Source organism: Lutra lutra, chromosome 1, assembly GCF_902655055.1.
Source record: "Lutra lutra chromosome 1, mLutLut1.2, whole genome shotgun sequence".
In the NCBI taxonomy this organism is placed as follows: domain Eukaryota; kingdom Metazoa; phylum Chordata; class Mammalia; order Carnivora; family Mustelidae; genus Lutra; species Lutra lutra.
The window spans coordinates 219,121,910-219,147,937 of record NC_062278.1 but is presented as its reverse complement, the minus strand read 5'-3'; the positions used below and the strand labels follow the sequence as shown (position 1 = coordinate 219,147,937).

Sequence of the window (26,028 nt, the reverse complement as noted above, 5' to 3'; positions counted from 1 at the left end):
GATAAAGGAACACTCCTTGTTCTTTTCTCTTAGCAGGGCAGAATAAATCTTTATGATAAATTGATATGTTGATAAATCTTTATGTATTGAGCACCTACTCTCTGCCCTGCCAGGGATGCAGCAATGAGCAAAACAGACATAGAGAAGGAGATGCAGTCTGAAGATACATAACGCAGGGTAGTGCATTGAAAGTGGTGAGATCCTTGCTGTCTCTGCTTAGGGAAGTTCTCCTGACCTCCCCGTGTCAGGTCCTTCATCAAACCCACTTGACTTGGGTCTCTCTGCACAACTCTAAGTTTGCATTCATTTGTATGATTCTAGGTTTCCTGCTGGGTTCCTGAACAGACCTCATCTGGTTTTGCTCCTCTTTGTGTCCCCAGCATCTAGCACAACGTAAGTGTGGTAGCTCCATGCAACTTTCACAAATTCCATTGCAGGAATGCAATGTGTGCACATATGTACGTATGAACAAATGGATGAGTGAAAAGAGAACAGCAATCTTCCTGCCCCAGAAGCAGTTTCCTTCAGGGGTGGGGGTGGGGTGGGGAGGCAGAGACAGCCAGTGATGTCACAAGAGGTGTCTGGGATGGAAGGTTCTGGAAGGTTGAATGGGGTAGAAGGGCTGTTGGGAAGGAATACTGCCCACCTTTCTGCTTCTTGTCACCACTACCATCCTGGCTGGACCCAGACAGTGACGAGGTCTGGGAAGACGCAGCACATGTCCAGATTTCCAGGATAGGCAACCTGTTTATGATCTTTGCGGAAGAAGAAAACGCTCTGAGTACCCAAATGTCTCAGCAACCAATGCCGTGCCATGATGGCCAGGACTCATGACAAGTGACATTGGTATGGGGGAGGGGCATGTGGAGGGTCCTTTGGGATTCAGTGTCTGGCTGTCATTCAGTGGTATATTTCAGTAGGACTTAGCCTTACCACAGGCACACATTTTGGCCTTGAGCCAGACTCAGTATCTCTTTTTTGTTGCACTTTCTCACTGATCGCTGTTGGTGTACAAAAGAGCTATTGATTGCTTTTTCAATATTGATCTTTTGCCTAATCACCTTACAGAAATTTTTATTGGATAATCTAAGGAGTCAATCATATTATCTGCAAAATGACAGTGTTGTTTGTTTACAATCCATATTTCCTTCATTTATTTTTCTTATGTTATTGCATTGGCTAGGAAACTTCATCAGTGCTGAATAGTAGCAGTCACAGATGACATCTTTGTCTTATTCTTGATTTCTTAGAAATTCTTCCAGAGCTTTTGTTGCTGTTATTAAGTATAGTATTTATTGAATATTTCTGCCAGATATACTTTATCAAGTTAAAGAAAGTCTTCCATTTCTTATTTGCTAAGAATTTTCATAAACAACAGATATTTCATCAAATTCTATCTTGAAGAGATCATATGTTTTTTCACCCTTTCTCTCTTAAATGCAGTAACTCATATTGATAAGATGTTTAGTGTTGAATAATTTTTGCAGTTTCAATAAACCCTATGTGGCCTTTTAAAATGGTGAAATGGGGAGCCTGGGTGACTCAGTTGGTTAGGTGTCCGGCTTTTGATTTTTGGCTCAGGTCATGATCTTGGGATTGTGGGATTGAGCTCTGTGTCCCCATGCTCCATGGGGAGTCTGCTTGAGATTCTGTCTATCCCTCTTCCTCTGCCACCCTCTCCATGTTCTCTAACATAAACAAATCTTTAAAATAAATTGTGAAACATCTTGCATATAAAATAATACAAAAAATCTGAAACTCTAATGAATAGCAATAAATGTCTATACCTATTTCACTTTAGGGAATAAAATGATACTAGTAACTTGTACATCCTCTGTGTGTCCTATCTTTTTCTCATGTTCCTCCCTCTCCTGATAGTGTAACCCCTACCTTGAACTGTCTTCAGAAACTTTCTTGTAGTTTTAGCACCCAAACAAGTACTAATTAATGTTGCCTGTTTGTAAACTATATATAAAAATCATACTACAACCTACTTCTTTATCAGCACCAGGACTGGGAAATGCATCCAATTTTTTGTGTATGTTCTTGGATTTTTCTTCACAGTGTAGTGCAACCTAATGGATATGTCTACTCTTCTGTTGATGGACATTAGGGGTTTTCCAGTGTGGGGTTCTTATAGACACTGCTGCTGCAAACATTGTTGTTCATGTCTCCTGGGGCAGATATGCAAGAGTTTCTCTTGGGTATATGTGCCTGGGAGTGAAAATGCCAACTCAAGTATATGTACATGTTCACTGTTAATGGTTAACACCAGAGCTTTGTCAATTGGGTGTGCTGTCTTTATCTCACATCCGTAGTGGAGGAGAGCCCCCATTCCCTTTCCCTTCCAGCACTTGGATGCATTTTTGTATCTACTGGGAAGGAAATATCTCATTTAATGTTCATTTTTCTCATTATCAAGAACATGAGCATCTTGTCCTGTTTATAACCCATTCTGTTTCCTGTGAACTCCTTGTTCATGTTTTTGCCCATCTCCTGTTGGATTACTTATCTATGCCTTTTTAATCCAGAGCAGCTCTTTTCATATTATGGATATTAGTTCTTTCTTGGCATATGAACAGAGCAAATCTCTTATCCCAGTCAGTGACTTGTCTTGACTTACTGTTTTCTGATGTCTCAATACATAGACATTCTGCTTCTGGTAAAGATTCTTTAAATGCACGGCTGGATTGGACGTTCATTTGGTTGAAGAGTCATACCATCTCCCCTTCAGCTGCTTATGAATGAATGAATGCTCCCAAGACTGAGAAGAAAAAATTATGCTGTGACCATAGGCAAACTATTCTTGTTGTGTCCTAATTTCATTTGTAAAATGCGGAATAATAGTAAATAACAGTACCTACCTCCTAGGATTATTGTGAAGATTAAATGACTTAATGCACAGAAAACTTTCAGAATAGTGCTCAGCACACAGGAAAGACCCATTTGTTACTTGCTTTGCTTGTCGTTGCTGTTCTGTAATGAACAGTCTTGGTCTTTTTTTTTTTAAGATTTTATTTATTTGACAGAAAAGAAGAGAGTACGCAGTAGGGGGAGCAGTGGGCAGAGGGAGAGGGAGAAGCAGACACCACAGTGAGCAGGGAGCCCCATGCAGGACTTGATCCAAGGACCCTGGGATCATGACTTGAGCTGAAGGCAGACCCTTAACCAACTGAGCCATCCAGGTGTCTTAATAGTCTTGGTCTTAACAGGACTTCTGGTTTTACCCAGATCCTCTCAGTCCAAGATCACAGGCAGTGTCTCCGGGTAGAGCTCCCATATTATCTTTCTCTGTAGAAAATACTCTAAGTGCTTGCCATCTGCACCTTGTAACTGCCTTGTCGAGTCCAGAGTTTCTCAGTGTTGGCACTACTGACATTTGAGATCAGATGATCCTTAGTTGTGAGGAGCTATCCTGGACATTGCAGGGCATTGAACAGCATCTCTGGTCTCTACTCGCTAGATGCCAGTAGTACTTCCCAACTTGTGACAATCAGAATGTCTCCAGACATTGCCAAGTGTCCTCTGGGGGTCAGAATGGCCCCTCGTTGAGAACCACAGGTCTACAGAATCAATATATTTGGATATATACTCATTCATCTAATATTGATTGAACCCCTTTCATGTGCTAGGCACTATGCTATGTTTTAGGGATATAGTGATCAACAAGATAGTCACACACACACACACACACACACACACACACACACACACACACCCCTAGTTACAAAGCTAGATCATGCAATAAAGGGAAAGAGAGGATGGAATAAGAGGGAGTAGGCTCTAGCTCAGCCTGGGATAACAAGGGATATTCCTGTGAAGAACAGATTCATAGGCAGAGGCTGAGTCTGGGAAGGAAGGAATGGATGAAGATTAGAGAGAACAGTGTTTTGAGCATAAGGGACAGCATGTGCAAAGGCCCTGAGGTGAGAGGGAGACTAGAGTGTGTGGGGATAGAGAGAAGGTCCAAGCAGATGGAGCTAACGAAGTGAAGGGTATGGCAGGAGGTAAGTCTGTCTTTGCATTTATTTCTATACGCCCCTTGCTCTCAGAGGCTAATTGTATATGTCTGCACCTAGAACAGCCAAGCCTCTGCACCCACAGTCTGCTCTGTCTGGAACACACACCCCAGTAGAACTCCACATCCTTCAGGTCTCACTCAACTCAGATGACACCTCCTCAGAGAGGCCTTCCTGACCACCCCAGCATTCTCTACTACAACACCCTGTTCTGTTGTTCTCATTGTGACCATCACCAACCTTAATTTTTTTTTTCAATCAAAGGGATACCCACATATCACAAGATTCACCACTTTAAGGTGCACAAGTCAGTGGCATTCAGGACATTCACACTGATGTACAACCACCTTCTCTACCTTGTTCTAAAACATTTTCATCACCCCCAAAGGAAAGCACATGCCCATTAGCAGTCACTCCCCATAGTTCTGTCCCCAGCTCCAGGCACCCCCTCATCTGCTTTCTGTCTCTATGGATTGGCCTGCTTGGGACATTTCCTACAAAAGGACACAGCATCACAGACTGTGTCCTTTGACATCTGGCTTCTCTTGCTCAGTATGATGTTTTTTGAGGCTCATCCTATTACTATCTGAACTGATCTTTGTTCCTTTCCTGGCTATTTTTTCCAACTAGAATGTCAGCTCAAGGAGGGATTTTGTCCATCTTTTGCCTAGTGCCTAGAACTGCCTGGCACACAGTAGGTGTCAGAAGACACAAGGAGAAGAGGGTCCCAGGATCCACCTCTGTCTTTCTCCCTCACTGAATTTGTAAGAAATGTTCTTGATGATGGTTCAGCTTGAGAGAAACCAGGGCAGGCCCCCCGATGGCTGTGGGCACTTAATGATTTGAGACCTATCATCTTCCCCTTCTCATGGCTTCAGCGGTAGGGTCAGATCGCTTACATTTTGCTTTATGACCACCACAGAGCCAACAACTCCTTAGACCAGAGGCAAAACCATATTTTCCTGAGTCACAAACACATACACAAATCCATTCACCTGCACAAAAGACCACCTCTTTGTATGTTGTCCTGAATCTTGCTTTTCTGATTTAATATCCTGTCTTGAAGAACATTCAGATTCAGTAACCGTGAACCAACCTCTCTGGGGTGTGTACGAATTTTCATCGAGATGACACTCACGTAGCATAAATTAATCTTTTTACAGTGGATGGCTCAGTGGCATTTAATACGCTCATGGTCTTGTGCAATCATCACTTCTGTTCAGTTGCAAAAATGGTTCATTGCTCCAAAAGGAAACTCTGTACACATTGACCCGTCGTTCCCCATCCCCACCCCTTGGTGGGTAATTCTTTGGTGTCTCCAGTCTACTTTGGTTTGTCTTCATATGGATTCTACTCCCAGTTGGAACTCTGGGCAGATCTGTCCTCGAGGTCCTCTCCAAGACCCAAATGTTTGTCATGATGCCCTGTATGAGGTAGATCTTTTACTACATTCTTACTTGTTTTATGTTTTATCCCAAGTTTTACTTTTAAGGGAGATACATAATTTTGTTGTATAGTACACCTTTTCTTTTTTTACTTTGTTGAAGTAAGCCTTTTAAGATATATAACGTATTTTTTTTTTAAATAAAACTGGCTGGATGAAATTTTTCTCTTTAGACTGATAGAATAAAAATATAGCTTGAAAGAATGTTACCACCATGCAACAATACTGGGGAGAGTGATTAGGCTTTTATTTCTTTTAAGATTTTATTTATTTGAGAGAGAGAGAGAGAGAGAGAGAGAGCATGAGTCGGGGGGTGGGGAAGGGCAGAGAGAGAAGCAGACTCCCTACTGAGCAGGGAGCCTGATGCAGGGCTTGATCTCAGGACCCTGGGATCATGACCAGAGCTGAAGGCAGACTCCTAACCAACTGAGTCACCTAGACGCCCCCACAATTAGGCTTTTAAACAATACATAATTGGCATATTATGGACAGGAACTAAGTTTCAACAGGAGATGGGAAGTGATTGCTAACAAGCTATTTGCTCCTTAAGTTTTACCTTTAGTGACACTGTTAAATCCAATGAACTTAGCTATGGAACATTTTTGAAGGGTCCACAGCACACCTGATTCACACATTGGTAGAATTCCTGTTTTTGGTGTAGAGTTTTGGAGTTTTGGCAAATGCTTGGAGTCGTATAACCAGCAGCACAGTCACTGTTGTCAGCCCACCCCCAAATTCCCTCCTGTTCCCCCTTCACAGTCAGCCCCACTTCACACCCCAACTCCTGGCAACCTCCAACCTGTTCTCTGTCACTACTGTTTTGCCCTTTCCAGAAAGTCACATAAATGGAGTCATAAGGCTTGTGGTCTTCTGAGTCTGGCTTCTTTCCCTCAGGTCTTCGAGATTTGCTCAAACGGTTGCATCCACAGTTCCATCCCCTGTGCTGTGGCGTTCCGCGTATGGATGTACCATGGAGATGGGAGGGGAGGGAAGGGAGGGGCAGGGGGCTGCGCAGGGCACAAAGAAGATGTGGGCTTACACCCTGAGGGAGGTGGGAGCCCTGGAGAGTTGCAGGCAGAGGATGGACATGGTCAGACCAACATTTTATTTTATTCTTATTTTTTAATAGTTTTTATGATGGAACATTTCACACATACAGACACACACACACACACACACAAATAGCATTATGACCCATCCATCCCAACGACAGCAACAGCTATCCATTGCTTTGCTCCAATAATTGTCAACGTGGAGCTGGCCTTGTCTCTCTCCATGCGGCCATGCTCCCGCTGGACCGTTTTAAAACAAACTCCAGATAGTGTGTTATTTCATATGGAATCCTTCAGCAACAGGGATTCCTTAACTGACTCTCAAACCATCATCACACTTCAAAACGTGACCATCCTTTCTTTGTGTCATTTGACATCCATTCAGTGTTCAAGTCCCCACTGACCACAGATGCCTTGTTTGGGTTGGGATGTGGCTGGAATCCACACATTGAATGTGGTTGATGGAAGCCACCATTGAGCAGGGTCCCTCTGGCTCATGGGAGGGAGCCCAGGTTCCAGAGAGCTGTGCCTGTCTGGGGGAGCAGTAGTTTGGGGACCTATTTTGAAGACTGGGCTAGATGTGGGGGAAAGAGGGAGCAGAAAGAGAGAGGGAGAAGGGGAGGGAAAGCAGGGTGGGGGAGAGGGAGGGAAGAGAGAAGAAGGAGACAGAAGGAAGCAAGGAGGGAAGGAGGGAAACAGATGAGGGGGAGAGGAGAGAGGAGGGAGAGACAAAGGGAGGGAGGGAGGGAAGTTGGTTAGGTGATGGGTAGACAGATGGACGAGTGGATGGAAGGATGGATGATGGGGAAGGATGGAATGATGCATGGATGGCTGGGAGGGAGGGTGATGGAATGAAGGGAGCGAGGGAGGGAGGGACAAATGGAAATAAAAGGATAGATCAGGGTGAGGGACACCAATTTTCTAAGCCAGGGCCAGCTTCTCCAGGAGGACCTTGGACTTCCTGGTTTCTTCTTTTGTAGCACACTTTATGAATGTCATTGCATGTGTGTTCCTAGCTTCATTCAGATCGGCTATGTTTGGCTATTTGCTTTCCTCCATTGATTGATCTACTCTGTGTGTATAAATGCCACAGAGACTCATTTCAGTTCATATAATTTTTGTGCTTTTCTAGCTACTCATTTTCACTGAAATATACAGCTAGAGTCTGCTATTGTAGAACTGTGCACAGGTTATGAGGCTGTATTTGCCAGACGGTGTATCGTCAGGTTCTTGTAGAACATGAACTGCAAATCTAGAGTTTAGGACTGCTTGACTCTGGTTTCAAGTATAATGTTTGTCATGAGGAAGATAAGACAATTTTACTTCACGGAAACCACCGACACACTGTTCTCAAATGATGTCAGCCAGTGGTGGAGGACACCGCTGATGATATCTGCAGACATCTTGGATTGGAACGAAATAACATACTGGATTTGTGATTTTAATTACATGCTTAGGGGAATCTGATTAATGAAACATGTGGCCAATGTTCAGATGTTTTGGAAATTTTGATTTGTTAAATTCCTAAGTTCATTAAATGGCATTTAAGATTTAGTATCTTCTCAACATTTATGCAAGTGGATTACCCCACGTAACAAAGTATTGCAGAATGGGTGACTCAGCAGAAACTTATTTTCTCTCGGTTCTGGAGGCTGGATGTCCAAGATGAAGGTGTCAGCGGGGCTGGTTTCTGGGGACAGCCCACTTCATAGTTTGCAGACAGCTGTGTCTTCACAAGATGCAGCAAGAGGAAGGGCTGGTGTCCTTTCCTATTATAAAGATACTAATCCGGTTGGATCAGGACCCCATTATTAGGACTTCCAGTAACCGGAATTACTTCCCTAAAGGTTCCATCTCCAAATACAGTCACACTGGCAGGGGGGGGGGGGTAGGGCTTCAACATATGAATTTTGGGGAACATAATTTTGTCTAGGAAAACAACTATTAATTTTTGTCAAGTAAATGTTTAAAAGAATGTTGCTTAATAGGTTTAAGGATTAACACACTGAAAATCAGACAAGGTTAAGGAGTGGTGGTTGACCCCATTGGACACGAAAGGTTTCAAACAACGGAGTCCAGTTCATGAGCATGCAAGGACCCCGGCAGCCACAATTGTCACTGTCCTCCAAGGATGGGTTAGCGACCATGTGATCTGAAGTCTGACCTCTGGACACTGTCTTCCAAGGGGGCCACCTCAGTCTCACAATGTACGAGTGTCTGTCTCCCCACATTCTCACTAATATCAAGTGTTTCTCAGCCTTTTTGAGCCTACTCAATCTGACAGGTGAAATACATCACAATATTTTCTACTGCACTCTCTCATGACTGAGAAAGTCATTTTAAATCTGTTTTCAGGGAACTATCTATTTATGCCCTTTGAGGTACCGGGAGTTTTTCTTACGGATCCACTGGAGTTCTCGCCAGGTAAAGGAAATCAGGCCTTTCTCTATTAGACACGTTTCCTGTATTTTTTCTCAATTTGTTGTGAATCTTTTGAGTTTTTATGGTATTCTTTTGCTGTGTGGAAATTAAAAACTTCTTTGTTTTTTTTTCAAGATTTTATTTATTTATTTGACAGAGATCACAAGCAGGCAGAGAGGCAGGCAGAGAGAGAGAGGAGGAAGCAGGCTCCCCGCTGAGCAGAGAGCCCGATGTGGGGCTCGATCCCAGGACCCTGAGATCATGACCTGGGCTGAAGGCAGAGGCTTTAACCCACTGAGCCACCCAGGCGCCCCGGAAATTAAAAACTTCCTAACGTAGCAAGATTTTCTGTTTTTCCTTTATGTCCGTTGGGTTTTCACGTCATACTATCCTTAAGGCAACCAAGCAGAACCAAACTCTCCCATGGGTTTCTTTCCCTTGCTAGAGTTCAGAATCTTTCCTCGCCCACAGGACCACATATGGACTTGGTTGTTATGCCCCAGCCATTTAAGAGACTTCTGGAAACTCACGGACTGAATGCCCTCTGGACTTACAACTGCTCTACGATCTGTCACACGGACCCCTCTCCTCCCCTCCTAGGCCTGGGACTAGCATGACTAATCGATCCCAGGATTCTAGGCAGTGGACGGAAGCTGACCTGCAGCCCCTTTGCCGGCCCTGCTAAGTTCCCTGCCTTGTGTCTTGCAGTGCTGTGAAGCATGGTGTCTCCGGACCTGGAAAGGCCGAAAACCCCAACACTCGGGAAGTGGAGATTAAGGACCCTGAAGGAGACATGAGTAAAAACAAAGGTATGTTGTGCTCGAGTGCATATAGGAAAGGGAACGGGGCACAGACTCAGCCAACCCTTTTCATAAAGGAGCAACCCCACCTTAGAGAGTCAGGGCACACTTGTTCCTTGCCCGGGTCCCTGGCTTTGGCTGATGTGCCTGCAATGGGGGTGGAGGGACGGGCGACTCCTACCTACATCTGATAGGGAGCACAGGCCGTCCAGGCCAGCTGCTGTCTGAGCAGAGCTCCACCAGGCCTGTGACAGGGGGTGAGGGCTCGCTCTTTGGAAACCTCATTTGTATTATTTGTACCATGGGACGCTGAGCACAACACCTCCCTATTAGGACAGCCGTGTGGGTAAAGCACCCAGCAACCATTATATATAGTGCAGATATAATTATACGTGTGTGTATGTGTGTGTGTGTGTGTGTGTATACAATGTAATAATATATATAGTATAGATATGAATATGACAGGACATATAGTGGGTATCATTGTGTGTGTGTGTGTATATATATATATATAAAGTACAGATGCAATTCTATATATAGAAAGAGAGAGAGAGAGGGACAGAGTCCAGATGTAATATGGGCCAGATGTAATACTATAACGCAGATGTACTCACATACATATAATGCAGATGTAATATTATTTATATAATACAGACAATACGTATCATAAGAGTACAGGTATATTTTAATTAAATGCTACTCTGTATTACCATTTGTATTTTATATGTTTTATGATAACTACAGAGTGCAGGTATGTGATAATGATTTTCCTCTGTATGCTGTAACCACTTTGCCGGCGGAACAAAGCTCAGGGAACATCACGAGACAGAGTGAACTCATTATCTTCCACAGCTGCCCTCTTCCGAGTGCCTAAAATGTTGGCAGGAACGACAGCTTTTATAACCATTCTCAAGTGACCGCGATCTTCAGAATGTCATTCCGGTCACTGTCAGATTCCCAGGGCCCAGGCTGGGTGGTGGAAACAAGAGAAACTGCCTTCTGTGAGGGCTCTAGAGGCTGCAAGGCTGAGATCAAGCGATCGGCTGGGTTGGCTTTTCCTGGAGGCTGTGATGGACAGTCCGTTCCCTGGTCTCCAGGCTCCTGGTGGCCCTCAGCAATCCTTGGTGATCCTTGGTTTACGAAGTCATCATGGCTATCTCTGCCTCTATCATTACATGACGTTCCTCTCTGGGTCTCTGTGTGTCCTCTCCTCTTTCTCTAAGGACACCAGTCATTGGATTTAGGGCCAACCCTACATCCAGAATCTCATCTCGGGGTCCTCAACTGATTCCAGCTGCCAAGGCCCTATTTCCAAATAAGGTCACATTCTGAGATTCTGTACATGAATTCTGGGGGAGCATCATTCATCCCAATACAGCCAATAAAATATCCCTAACCAGGGTCCAGGCGACACCCCTCCACATTTCTGTCCCATTTAAAGCTTCTCCCTTCCCCCAGGCCTCAGGCTGGATGCCTGGAGCAGTGGGGGCGGGGAGGCCCGAGGAGCTGTTTTTTTATCCCCTCCAGGATGCTCCCCCGCCCAACGTTGCCCACTGTAAGCTGTCATGCCTCCTGCTATTAACTCTCCTTGGGGGCGGGGGCGGGGGCACTTCTGAACTAGCCTTGCCTTGATGTTGGCTGCCATGGGTTGAATTATATCCCCCTGCCACGGTCTAAATACTTGTGTCTCTCCAAAACTCCCAGATTGCAACTTAACCCCAAGGTGATTACATTAGAAGGTGGGGCCGATCAGAAGGGATCAGGCCCCGAAGTCCTCGTGAACTGGATCAGTGTCCTAATAAAGAAGGCCCCAGGGAGCTCCCTCATCCCTTCTGCCAAGGGAGGACGCAGTGAGAAGCCGCTATCAGCCAGAAAGCAGGTTCTCACCAGACACTGAATCTGCCAGAGCCTTGGTCTCTTCCTGGCCCCCGGAACTATGGGAAATAAATGTTATTTGTAAGTGTCTTGCATCGTGCTAGAATAGTCACATGAACAAAGATGCACCCCAACACTCAGCACCTCGGGATGTGACTTATTTGGAAAGAGGGGTCACTGCACGTGTCATTAGATAAGAAGAGGTTGTTCACGTGGGTCCCAACCCAGTGACCGTGTCCGTGTGAAAAGGGGCAAGTTGGACACAGACAGGCACAGGGGGAACGCCACGTGAAGCTGAGGGCAGAGGCTGGGATGAAGCTTCTGGAAGCCAAGGAACTCCAAAGATGGCCAGCAAATCGCCAGGAATGAGGAGAGAGACATGGAACACGTTCTCCACCAGGGCCTCCAAAGGAGCTATCTGTGCACACACCTTGATCTCATACTTATCATCTCCAGAACTGAGAGAACAGATTTCTGTTGTGTCAGCCACTTAGTCTGGGGAACTTTGTCATGGTGGCCCTAGCTGACTAATACATAGTTCATGTTCTTTGCTCAGTGCCCACTGGTGACTTTCCTCACGGTCTGTGTCTGAACACGGATCTCCAGATGAAGTGGAATTCTTTCTACTGGCTTCCAGCCAAAAGCCTCTCCATGAGGTCCATGTAGTCAAGGGGAAAAATCAGTGTCCCCCAGCAGGTAGACGTGTGGTGTTCTCCCAACCCCGCTGTCTGCTCCGCCATTTCCAACTACCAGCCCTCCAGTGGATAAGTTTCAAAGTCAAGAGTCACACACCCATTCTTCCAAGAGGGTTTCCAGAATCTTCTCTCACTTGGCTCATGGTTGGGGGGCGATGAGCAACACACTGCACACCAACTCTCTCCACAGGAAACCCTCTTCTCCTCTTTCTCTCGGGGTCAACCATTTCACTCCTGAAAGGAGGTGAGTGAGGAAGGAAAACAAACTGGCTTCGATCCAGACCCTTTGCCTGGTCCGTATAAGTTGGTGGAATCAGGTGGTCTGGGTGATGTTGCTTTAAAACCCGACCCCAAACCTCAACAGCTCAACACAACACGGGCTTGTTTCTCGCCTGCATTATGTGTATCTGGCACTAGGATTCCTCCCTGACATGTGCTCGCACCATTTTTGTGAGGAGAACGGGATATAGTGGGTCACACACCGGCTGTTAAACCTTCCGCCTGGGAGAGACACACAACGGTCACTTCTCACATTCCACTGACCAAAGCATGTAGTCTGCCGCACGTCCATTTTACCTTAAAAAAAAAAAAAAAACAACCCTATAAATAATATGGAACTCAAGCTAATGATTCACAAGCTAAAGTGCTTGAGGGGGAAATGGATGGGTAGCCGCAGTGCTGAAATGGACAGAGTGATGGACGGATGTAGAGAGATGGTGGGACCAAGATAGGATAAAGCAAATGGAGCAAATGCCAGCAGTTGTGGAAACCACGTGGTAAGAGGATGTTGGCTCTACAGACCTTTCAGGTTTCTTGTAGGTGTGAAATTTTTCACAGTAATTTGTTGGGGGGGGCAAGGAAAAGTAAGAAAGAGGAAGCGTGAATGGGTTGGCTGGCGTTGGTCATGTGACTTCACCCGGGGAGTGGGATTAATTCAACACTCAGCCCTTCAAGCCCAAAAAGGACACTCCTCCCCCAAAGTTATTAAATTAATAAAAACATTTGCCACCAACCCTGGTGGCTGTTTGCAGTTACTCCTGGGCTGTGGACCATTCATCGAGATGGAGAAGTCCTCCTGAGGCTATCCAAACATGGGTCAGGCCATGAGACCCCAGTAACCATCCCTGATTTTTTTCGGGAGTCAGTCAAACGATTTGGGGCATATCCAGCCCTTGCAACAAAGAACGGTGAGCAGTGGGAAGTTCTGAATTTCAACCAGTACTATGCGGCTTGTCGGAAGGCTGCAAGAGCCTTGATCAAGGTAAATGAGTTATTCATTCATTCAACACTTAGTCGATCATTCATTCTACATGCACAAACATATGGTCTAAAATGCACGAGGCACCACAAGATATGAGGGTTCACTGGTGAGAATTTTCCCTTTAATTTTTGACCCCTCTCTTATGGAGGCAGCCACCATTGCCAGTTTTTTGTAAATCCTTTTGGGGAATAAACTATGTGTATATATATTATAAAATTTCTCTACAAGCAAATTTTTACATAAATGGTAGCCTACTCTACCCATCATTCTCCATCTTGCTATTTTTTTGCTTTAAAAAAAAAAAGATTTTACCTATTTACTTGAGAGAGAGAGAGAGAGAGAACACAAGCAGGCAGAGGGGCAGAGGGACAAGCAGACTCCCTGCTGAGCACAGAGTTCAACTCGGGGCTTGATCCCACGACCCAGAGATTATGATCTGAGCCAAAGTTCTATTCCTAACTGACTGAGCCACCCAGACGCCCCACATCTTGCTTTTTAAAATCTCTATGTATTAGTTAGCTACTGCTGCATAACAAATTACCCCAAAATTTAGTTTCATGGTGTCTCAGGAGGCTGTGGTCAAGCTGTCCATCTGAAGGTTTGACTAGGGCCAGAGGGTCCACTTGTAAGCTTACCTACATGGCTGGCGATTGGCAAGAGGTCAAGACCTTATTCCTTGTTTCCTATTCTTCTCCATTGGGCTGAGTGTCTTCAGACTATGGCAGCCAGCTCCCCCAGAATGAGTGATCCAAAAGAAAGTGTGGACAAGATGGGAATCATATCTTCCCATAGCTTCCATGACTTAATCTCAGTGACATACTATCCCTTCTTCCGTATTCTACTGGTTACACAGACCAGCCTTGACACAATGTGGGAGGGGATTATACAGGAACACCAACCCCGAGAGGTGAGAATCAGTGAGCGCCATCTTGGAAGCCGCCTGCCATGCTCTGAGTTCCTTTCATATTGATTCACTAAAAACAAATCCATACTCTTTTCAGCAACTACGAATATGTATGTAACAATACTGGCATACTGGTGGGTAGTAACGGTGTTTCTGAGCTTTGCTACCATACATGGAGGCACAGAGAACCTTCTTTGTACAATGAATTCTTACAGAGAAAGTGCTTCTATCGGCCCACTCAGAGTGTGTGAGAGAAACTGCTTACCTATTATTCTTGCCAGCATCATATTATAAAAATTGTGCATATTGGCTACTTTGATAGGCATGTTAGGCAGAATTCTACAATGACCCCTCAAGATTCCCAACCCCTGGTATAATCACACTGTATGGACGGACTCCTCCCCTTGAGTAGGGCAGGACTTGTGACTCTAATGGGATTTTCCTCCTGTGCTGGCAAAGGGGAAGAGATTTTGCCAATGGAATTAAGCTCCCTAATCAGCTGACATTGAGTACATCAAAACAGCAACGGCTCTGGTGGGCCTGACCTAATCAGGAAAACCATTAAAAGAAAGATTCTTCTGCTGGCTTTGAGGAAGTACATTGCCATGTTGTGGACAGGGCTATGTGGCAGGGGACAGCAGACCACCCCTGGGAAAGCAGTCCCCAGTTGATAGCTGGGAAGAAAACAGGGACCTCAGTCATTTAACTACATGGAAATAAATAGAGCAAATAGTAACTGTGGGAGAAGATTCTCAAGTTTCAGAGGTGACCACAGTCCCTGCAGATACCTTAACTGCAGCTTCCGGAGAGCCTAAGCACAGGACCCAGTGAAGCTGTCCCCGGACTCCTGACCTATGGAAACTGCAATAATAAAACATGTGTTGTGTTAAGCTGCTAAGTTTTTGGTGATATGTTAGGCAGCGACAGATAAGGATATGATAGGTAGCTCCTATTATAAAAGGGAATGCCTGGTGGCTTTGATTTATAGGAAGTGCTTTCACATTTTGACCCAGACCTGAGTTCCCCTCTCCCCTCCCCTCTGACACCCACGTGTCTTCACCAAGCGATGATGAGAACGTTCTTTTAGGATGGAATCTCTGCTCGGCTGCCCCACCATGGTGCTGTGACGATTCGCCTCTCCTGAGAGATGATCTTCTTTGGCTATGTCCTTAGGTCTGGGGATTCAAAGATCCCTACTCGCCTAATCCTCAGGGATCTAAGCAGTTTATCTGCATATTGCTAGAGACTGTCTACCTGCAGAGGAGATAGCCTGTTTGTTACTAAGCAGAAATACTTATCATGCTCTGAAGCACTGGGAGGCAGATATCTTCGAAATGCTTACATTTTCCTCAAGAACAGGGTCATTGCCGGCTTTGCCTCGTGTGACTAAAAGAGCCAACAAAGTTAGAGGTTCCCAAAACTCCATGGAGTCATGTTAAGAAAAGCCAGCATTAAGCCTAAAATCTGGGGTGTGGCAAAACCTGGACCTGCCCCAAGGAGGATTACCTTCATGTCTGGGTTTCTGGTTCACTCTCAAGTACATTCAGATCAAGGATATACCTTTATTTATGTTGAAAGATTTATTTATTTGACAGAGAGAGAGAGAGAGAGAGAGAGCGTGTGAGCGGAGAAGTAGGGGGAGCGGCAGGCAGAGGAGAGGGAGAAGTACTCAATCCCCGGACCCTGGAATCATGACCTGGGCCAAAGGCAGATGCTTGCCTGACTGAGCCACCCAGGAGCCCCAAGGCTACACCTTTAAAAGTGCAATTTGTCCCCACTTCAGGCTATCACTCTTGGAGTACTTCTGTTATTACAAACAAAAATAAATTCACACCTATTAAGACAGCCATTATCTTTGAAAAAAGGACAAAACAGCGAGTGTCAACGAGGACATGGAGAAACCAGTACACTTGTGCATTGCTGGTGGGAATGTAGAATGGTGCAGCCCTTATGGAAGGCAGTGTGGTGGCTCCTCAAAAGATAAAACACGGAATTACCATGTGACCCAACAATTCCTCAAGGATTCAAAGCAAGGACTCAGACACATACTTTCGCACCATGTTCACAGCACCATGATAACCAGCAGTCAAAATGTGGAGGCAACCAAGAGTCCTTTGGTAGATGAATGGAGAAGATATAGTGTGGTCCGCCCATATAACAAATTATTATTCAGTCTAACAATGGAAGGACATTCTGACTCCTGCCACCACATGGCAGGACCCTGATGACACAGGGCTCAGTGAGAGGACCTAGACCCAGAAGGACACATCCCGCAGGACCCCACTCCCAGGAGGGCCTCAGAGGAGTCCCGTCCACAGTGACAGAGAGGAGATGGTGGGAGCCAGGGCTGGGGCAGGGGGTGGGGAGCCCATGCTTCTTAGGAACAGAGTCTCCGTTTGGGAAGTTGGAAAGTTCTGGAGACAGGTGGTGGTGACGATTGTACAACAGTGTGAGTATGTTTCATGCCACTGAGTTGTGCACTCAAAATCGCTTTGTACAGTTGACCACGTTAAAAAAATAAAATACATACAAACAAGAATAAATGAATGGTGCCTTATGCAGAGGGAGGCAAAGCGGCCTCCTAACAGTCACAAAAATATCACACCCCAGATTTTAGGTTCAACGCTGCCTTTTCCCAGTGTGACCTCATGGGCTTTGGAATCTGCTTTCCCACATCCCAGTGAGCAGATCCCACCCAGAAACAAGACGTCTTTGTGTTTCTGCTTTCTGTTTGTTTGTTTCTGCCTTCTCAGCTGGGCCTGCAGCGTTTCCACGGAGTTGGCATCCTGGGGTTTAACTCCGTTGAGTGGTTGATCGCTTCCCTCGGTGCCATCTTAGCAGGGTAAGACTGTGGGCTGGGTTGACTCCGACAGTGGGCGAGCCGCGACTCTGGGCTGGCACCCGGGGGCTGGCTCTGAGATGTGATCGGGGATTTCAGGGGCAACCCCAGGTTAGGAGGCAAGACAGACACACCGACCGACCAACCTGACAAAGGACTAGCATCTCCCATATATACGGTGCTTTTATAATGAGTAATAAAAAGACAAAGCATAGGACTCTTGATCTCAGGGTCATGAGTTTGAGCCCCACGCTGGATGTATATAGATTATCTTAAAAATCTTTAAAGAAAAAAAGAAAGATTTTATTTATTTATTTGACATACAGATCACAAGTAGGCAGGCAGGCAGAGAGAGAGGGGGAAGCAGGCTCCCCGCTGAGCGGAGAGCCTGATGCGGGGCTCGATCCCAGGACCCTGAGATCATGACCTGAGCTAAAGGCAGAGGCTTTAACCCACTGAGCCACCCAGGTGCCCCGACAGAAAGATTTTAAATAAGGAAAGACTTGAACAGAAAGCTCACAAAGGGAAGTAGCCAACAAGAGCTTGAAGCCATCAGGGAAATGCAAATTTGAAAAACAGAATGGTTAAAGGCAAGAACAAAAGGCAGTCAGATGAACGGAACAGGTACCTGAGGGGGGGGGGGCGTCCAAACCCCACCTCTAGCTTCGGTTACCTTGGGACCCTGAACAACTGACTTCCCTGCCCTAAGGCTCAGTTTCTGCATCTTTAAAATGGGATGCTGTGAGGGTTCCATGATCGGCCACCACGATGACATTACAGGACTTGCTGCTTTCCTTCCTCACCCTTATTTTGCGGCTTCATTTCATCACGGTGAAGTTGTGGAGGGAGGGAAGCTGGTACCAAGGCTGCAAACTCAGAACTTGTCTCTAGGGTGCCCCCCTCCACCTTCCAGAACATTCCCATGTTAAGATGTGCACACGCGCATGTGTTTTCTTTTCCCAGGGGTCTTTGTGTTGGTATTTATGCCACCAACTCTGCGGAGGCTTGTCAGTACGTCATTAGTCATGCCAAAGTGAACGTCCTGCTGGTTGAGAATGACCTACAGTTAAGGAAAATCCTTTCGGTAAAGCCCAAACTCGAACACCACCCACCATTCACCCAGGGGGATTGCAGGGCTCTGACTGCCTGTCCCATTAGTCCCAGGTGGATGTTAATGATAGGCTGGATGGTGGGGCTGGCCCCATTCTTGGGTTCAGTAAATCTCCTCCACGTATAACTAGGGAGAACCGGGTAGAGTGGCAGGGATCTAACTTCCAACTTGTATTAACTTCATTTCCTACTGAGATTCTATTTTTTTTAAATCCCCTTTTTTTGTTTTATTTTTTTTAAGTAGGCTCCCTGCCCAGGTTGTAAGCTTCTATTTTTTTTTAAATGTGTTTATGTATTACTTTATACACAGCCCACTGTTTTCTTTTAGAAATGGAAGCATTTTGAGGCTTACACCCCCTTGTAATTGTCATTTTTAAAATAACTGTCATCATTCCTGAAATGCTGCTTTCTCTTCCATTTCTTCGCTAAGTTCTACCACTTCCTGTTTCACTTCTTTCTGGTATGGCTCTCTCTTCCCTCAGTGCTTGTAGCTTTGCTTTGTGTTCTTCCTTTCTAGCTGTATTTACTTTGTTATGTTTTAGATCCTATGTTGGAATGTTGGGTGGCAATTTTCCTTTGCTTTGTGGTGACTTTTCTTTACGTATAAAATTTGGCTCCTCTCGTGCTCCCTTTTTCTTCTTGTAGTAACTTCGTGTGGATGTTGTAGAAAGTTTTTCAATTACTAGTGTTTGAATGAGCTGCAATTTCCTGACCCGGCTTTTTGGCAGGAGGATCCCATGGGGAGAGGAGTCCTTCGGGGGGTGAGGGCAGGTGACCAGGTTCACCACTTAGCCCAAGGGCCCTGTGGCCCTTGCGTCAATATCATATTTCTGAGTTAAACACTTCTCTGCTTGTCGATATCTCTGGAGGTGAGATGTGTCTTGCTGTCAATGGCATCCTCCAATCATCGTTGGTCATGTTTTCCCACATTTTAACATCTCTGAAGTTAGGGTAGACTTTCCAGACTCATGAAATCCAGCTAGACTCAGTGAACTAGAACACTCTGCCACCAAGCCTCCTTGGACGCCTAATTCCTGACCTGGTTCAGTGGGAACAGACTTCTCCCTTCAGGCTTGAGCTTTCTGAAATTGTTTTCTTAAGTCATGCCTCAACGATCTCCAATACTCCTATCGTTCCCTATTTGTTCTGTTCATAGCAGAACAAACTGTGGGATGGGTGGTGGGTGAAGACTGGGTCCTTTCTGCCAATACTGGCTTACAATTTGGGGTTTTCTACCATTAGAAATTATTGCATACTCTTTGTATACAAGATTCAAAGCCAGGCTTCTGACACGCTCCTCCCAAACTGGGTATTCAGTTCTGCTTGGAAGTCTTTTGTTCTAGGCAACACCCACAGGCTTACAGCCCTCCAACTCTTCACTGACTCCCTGCCTCCTTAGAATAAACTCCCGACTCCTCACCACTGCCTCCAAGGTATCCCTGACATGGCCCTAACCATCCTTCCCTGCCTCAACCCCAATCCTCTCCCTCTATCCTTGACCTAGCCATCTGAGACTTCACATAGTCCTCAAACCTCCCCGGCCATTTCCTGTTCCAAGCATTCTGGATGTCGGTTCCCTCTTTCTCTGGAAACCTCCTGTCCCACTGTTCACAGAGCTTCTGTCCTCTTCTCTCAACCTATGCTACAGACTTGGTTATATTTATAATTGCCATACCGGATGTTGGAAGTGACTTCATCATTGGATCGGCTAGACAAGCTGTGGAACCACACCCCTTCCTTTGTATCAGCAGGGTACAAGAATCCCGCAAGCATGGTCTACTGAACCTGAAAGCCCTTGGTATAAGTAGAAAGTCCTGAGCTTGCCCTGGTTCCAGTGACCTGCACAGAGGATTTTTGCTGCCTAGCTCCAGCTAGGAGGGTAGTTGGATCTTGGGCATATAGTGCAAGGGGCGGGCTCATAAACCAACAACCATGACTCTATGAGGGGAGCAGGACTCAGGAGGCTCTCATCTTCATCAGCCTTTAAGTGTTGGAGGCTACTGATACTGAGCACCAAGAACCCAGTCCTAAAATCAGGCTGTGTCCTGCCAGTTGGGACAAAGAGCCATGTTGTACAGGCTGGGAAGGGGAGAGTAAAGAGGCTGGGGTCACTGTGGGCCATTGCTTAGGAAACGCATCTACCCTCAGTCTCTCCCAGGGCCATGAGGCCCACATGGAAATTTCTTTCAGATTCCGCAGAGCAGGATGGAGCCCCTGAAGGTGATCGTCCAGTACAAGCTGCCCATGAAGGGGAGCAGTAATAACCTGTACTCTGTAAGTACAGTAAGTGTGAGTGTGGGGCGGGGGCCGCTGAGCCAAGGGGAAGGTGGGCCCGCAAGGTGGGCAGATGGGGCCTTAGGGCTTTCCTCTTTCTTCCTGGTGTGAAGGGTCTGGTTGATGGGAAGATGTCTGTTCTGGTTATTTATTGCTGTGCAACAAGTCTCCCCCCAAAATTGGTGGCTTAAGACAACAACGATCATTTTATTCTTACTTCTTTTTTCAGAACATTAAAGCAACTGAAAAAATACTACGTCACTGAAAAGCAGGGTGTGTGAAAACCCACAGCATTGGGTTTAAATATTTACTTTATATCCCAACCAGAATTTGTTAAAACTTGACTTGCGGCTTTAATATGTGCCAAGTCATCAATAATAGTGTCACTAAAACCATGAACCGTCACTTAATATGTATAAATACGAATATGGGGCTGAGCATTTCTGCCATGGCTTGGACCAACAGCCCTTGTGGAGCCTGTCTTCACTTAAATTTTTGATATTTCAAAAAAAAATTTTTTTTATTATTTCATTCATCATGGATTTTTTGATGGTTAGTGACTTAAAATATATTGCATTAAAATACAATTTCTCTTGATTGCCAAAGGTTTGTTGTCCTTTTGTTTTATTTTGTTGTTTGCATCTCCTTCAATTTTTGCACTGGAGGCTAACTAAGTCCCCAGTCCTCACTCTGGTCTGGACCCTGCACCTGGGGCTCCTGGGCCTCCCCCTCTCTCTTTGTGGCCTCTCCGGCATGGTGACCTAGGGATCTCTGGACTTACTCCTGGCTCAGAACTCTACAGAAACATCGAAAGACAGAGACAGAGAGAGAGAAGGCCAGGTGGAAGATGTCTTGCCCTTAACAATCTACTCTTGGAAGCCACACACCATCGCTTCCGACATACTGTGCCCATCACGGCCGACCAAAAGGTCTGCTGAGCAGTGGGGGGTTGGGGTGGGGACCTAGACCACCTCTTACTGAGGGAGGGGCAAGGCCACCAAAGAGTGTGTGAAACCATAAATGCCATCACAGTCATTTTTTGAAAAGGTACTCTTCCTCACCGTGTTTTATGTTTTATTTTTCAAAGATTTTTTATTTATTTACTTGAGAGAGAGAGAGAGAGCACGCACAAGCAGGGGGAGAGGCAGGCTCCCCGCTGAGCAGGGAGCCCAACGAGGGACTTGATCCCAGGATCCTGGGACCATAACCTGACCCAAAGGCAGACACTTAACTGACTGAGCCATTCGGATGCCCCTGCCTTAGCGTGTTTTAGTCGGGAAATGTGCCGGTATGAGCAACAGAGGCACGCTTTAGCCAGAGCACAGGTTCTGTGTGTGAGGATACACTGGGTTATCTCACGGAAGCCGGGCCAGGAGGCTCATGAGGCCCAAGGACAAGCTCCTGTTAATATCCATGAGATGAGACCCTCAAACCCACGACTCAAATCAGAAGTCCTGCAACGTCACGGCGTTTATTAGGTTTGCCCCCACACAGGCGGGACAGAAGATACCCACGATCCTCTCTGGCCAACCAAAACCTTGCCAGCGTTCATACCTTCCAGAAAACACTCGAATCCTAAGACCAGGGATGGTGAATAAATAAGGAAGAAAAATGACCAGAATCATAGACTTTTGAGGTTTAAAGTGACCATCGGAGCAACAATACCTGAGGTCTGGATACTTCAAAAAAACTCTCTTGCTAGCCACACCACTTACACTGGGATTTCTCAATCTCGTTGCTACAGACGTTTGGGGTGGATAACCCTTTGTCGCGGGGCCGTCCTGCGCACTGCAGGATGCTGAGTGGCGCCCCCCCACCTCTACCCCCTGGATGCCAGCAACTCCCTCCCAGCTGAACCAAGCAGAGATGGACATGTCCTGATGTCACGGGGCTGGCATTCCCCTGGTTCTGCTTCTGGAAGGTGCTACACGCCTGCCATCTTGAATTTGGGGCATTGCCCTCCTCCAGAGCCTGGTGGGTGGGGGACTCAGTGGTAGAATTTTTGCAGGTCCTGTGTGATACTCAGTCCATACAGTTCCTTCCGAGGCATCATTCTGGAAGGTCAGTAAGAGCAGAGTGTGGCTGTATTGGTTTAGACTGCTAGTTCCTGTTTACTTGCTGTGTGACCTTAGGCAGCTCCTGGGGCTACATCTTGACTCATTCATGCCCGGATGATTCATTCCAGTCCCAGCACTTCCAGCAAAAGCCCTGACCTTCACTGTGACTGGACCAGCTGCGCTCACAGGTGCAGACCCAGCAGCCTACCAGGAAGTGAAGGAGGGGAAGCAAACATCTTAGGGCTTTTGTAAGAGGCACCACGACTGGTGACCCTGGGTCCTCCCTCTCACTGGGAATCATGTTTTAGAGAAGCTGATGGCACCAGACCTGACAGGGGAAGGGGACCCCTGGCGTGTCGAGGGTCCCCCGCACATCCCGAGTCCCCATTCTCTGCCTGTCTCTTCTGCACAGTGGAATGATTTCATGGACCTGGGCAACGACATCCCCGATTCCCAACTGGACCAGATCATGGAAAGCCAGAGGGCTAATCAGTGCGCTGTGATCATCTATACTTCTGGGACCTCAGGCAATCCCAAGGGAGTGATGCTTAGCCATGACAACGTAAGTGCCAATGGTGATGAACCCAGTGCCAATGGTGACAGCACCCAGGCCAGTGGCCCTCCGGCTCTTCCTGTTCTCACCCCACTGGGGGCAGGGTAGCATTCGGGGGTCTGGACCCCTGGGGCTCCCTAGCCAGCGAAACACTTCCAAGAGGGCAGCACAGTGCAGGGAGATCAGGGGCTTTAGAACAGACCTGTGTTCAAATCCTGCCTCGCGATCTTGGGCCAGACACCTAACATCTCTAAGCCTTTGTCTGCGCAGCTCTAAACTGGGTATGATAATGACAGCCCCTGCCTCCAGGGGTGTTTTGAAAATGAAATGAGTTGATATATTCCTAGAGAGCGTAGAACAGTGTTCAACAGTAAAATAAGCAGGTAGAAGAGCAGGATATACACTCTGTGCTTCTTGGAAATAAAGCAGAAGTTGATGTTTTGTTTACTTAAGAAGGGCTACGTGTCTGGGAAAGACACATGCATGTCTGGATGGAGTCCACAGGTGATAGTAGCTCAGACCACTGGTACAGGAGAATAAGGGGAACAGGTCCTAAAAGATCCCATTTATACAAAACCCTAAGAAATGCAAACGTAGCTGTAGGAACAGAAAGCAGACCTGGGGCTGCTTGGGTGGCGGCAGGGGGAGGTGGGTGGCAAAGAGAGGCGTGACAGAGGGGTGACCCCATGTTCACCATGTTGAGGCTGGTGATGGTTTCACTGGTGGAGACAAATGGGGGGGTGTCAGACACTGTCAGTTTCACCTCAATAAACTGCTTAAAAAAAAAAAAAAGAGCAGGAGAGAGTCATGCTCATTACATGCCAGGCCCTGTTCTGAGAGCTTTACACTTGGTAAATCCTCATGGCGACCCTCCCAATTCTGCCAGGCTCTTTTTACAGGTGGGAAAACTGAAGTCCAGAGAGGTTCTGTAACTTGGCCCAGCTCACACAGAGAGCACCGTGGTGCAGCTTGAACCCACGCAGGCTGGCTACACAGCAAACACTTTTTCTTGAATGATGTGTTTATTTGAGAGAGTGGGGGGAGGGGCAGACGGAGAGGGATCTCCAGCAGGCTCCCCGCTGACCATGGAACCCAACTTGGGACTCAATCTCACAACCCTGAGATCACAACCTGAGCCGAGATCAAGAGTAGCCCTGGAGCGAGGCCGCCTGGCTCCGAATCCCAGCCCTCCCACCTGCCAGCCGTGTGGCCTGGGACAAGTTCCTCCCCTTCTCTGGGCCTCTGTTTCCCCATCTGTAAGATGGAGATGAGAATGGCTTCTGCCTCTCCGAGCTGCCTCCCAGAGTAAGTGATCCCAGTTCTCTCCACACACATCAACAGTTCAAAGTTCCTCGAGTTCCCAGGGTACTTGTCACCATGCTGATCTAGGCACCCTTTAACCTCTCGCTAAACTGCTTACCAGAAGATAAGATGTCATGAACTGTTGTGGTGTGTGATGGCACCTAGTGACTTAGACGATGGCAACTTCAGTCTGTGAGGCGTGACACGGCCCGTCTGAGGTGGTACGGCATTCAAGCAGAAATGGCAAGTGTGAGAAAGACTCAGTTGCGGGGCAAGCTGGAGGAAGAGCATTCCAAGCAGAGAAAACAGCCAGTGCAAAGGTCCTGAGGCAGGACCCTGACTCATGTGTGGGAGGAATGGTGTGGAGGCCTGTGTGGCAGGATTAACAAGGTAACTGTTTGCCCAAAAGGATGACACCAGTGAGAAAAACAGACTTCAAAATTATACATCTGCAAAAACGACATATCGAGGCACATTGTGGAAAAGGAGAAACAAGCATATGTTAACTGTGGGGTATTTGTGTGATGGGATTATGGGTGGCCTTTTGGTTTGCGGGACACGAGGAGCCCCGTGCCCATTTTACAGGTGAGCAAAGAGCCTGCAGTTGCCAAGCTAGCAAACAACGGAGCCAGGATTGGATCCTGGGCGACTTACTGGATCTGTTAAGATTTCTGACTTTCCATGTAGACATTCCAATGCTAGGCTCTGTTGTTAGATCCAACGGGGGTCGGTTCAACGTCCAAAGCTACCCACTACCTTTTACAGCTCCTCCTGGCCTCGGGCAAGTTCGTTAACCACTCTGGGCTTCTGTTTTTCCACCTGTAAAGTATAAAGGGTTGTAGTTACTGACCCAGCATGGGATGACTTCATGTTTGGAAAGTGTGAGAGCAGGGCCCAGCACACAGCAGATGTGCTGTAAGTGTTTGTTAAGTAATCACATTTAAATGGCCCTCCAGTGAGGCCAGGGGGAGCCCCCTGGATCGTAATCCTGACTTGTGTTCCAGATCACGTGGACGGCAGGTGCAGTGGCAAAGAACAGTGGCCTGTCTTGTGCCTCAGAAAAGCAGGAGGTGGTGGTCAGCTACCTTCCCCTCAGCCACATTGCAGCTCAAATGATGGATATGTGGTTACCCATGAAGATCGGGGCTTTCACTTACTTTGCTCAACCAGACGCTCTCAAAGTAAGGCTGAGGGCAGCCCGGGGTCAGTGGCTGGGTTTCCAAGCCCCTAGATCCAGGGGGCTCCTTCTCTCTCCTCATCTTACACTCCATTTAGGAACAATGGAAACGGTCGACCACATTTTTTTAGTTTTTATCTTTACCCAAATCAAGGCAGCCACATATGGTTGTGTGGGTTGTGCACTGAACAATCCAAAACGAAGATGTGACTTGTTTTGAAAGCAGAATGTGTGTGTGTGGGTTT

At 46.6% G+C, this 26,028-nt stretch overlaps 1 protein-coding gene across 3 annotated transcripts in view; it reads left to right on the top strand.

Annotated features, from left to right (window-relative positions):
* Positions 1-604: 604 nt before the first annotated feature.
* LOC125088100 (long-chain-fatty-acid--CoA ligase ACSBG2-like) overlaps positions 605-26,028 on the top strand; it is a 32,975-nt gene continuing 7,551 nt past the window's right edge. For 2 of the 3 annotated variants that reach the window (XM_047709138.1, XM_047709133.1), the window contains exons 1-8: positions 605-837; positions 9,645-9,745; positions 13,338-13,567; positions 17,225-17,313; positions 18,274-18,394; positions 20,611-20,694; positions 23,164-23,313; positions 25,611-25,787. In XM_047709138.1, coding sequence (XP_047565094.1) covers positions 815-837; positions 9,645-9,745; positions 13,338-13,567; positions 17,225-17,313; positions 18,274-18,394; positions 20,611-20,694; positions 23,164-23,313; positions 25,611-25,787 — 975 coding nt within the window. In that variant the 5' untranslated portion in view covers positions 605-814. Of the gene's footprint in view, positions 847-9,644; positions 9,746-13,337; positions 13,568-17,224; positions 17,314-18,273; positions 18,395-20,610; positions 20,695-23,163; positions 23,314-25,610; positions 25,788-26,028 lie in introns of all 3 variants that reach the window. The other variant, XM_047709145.1, reaches the window with a different exon arrangement.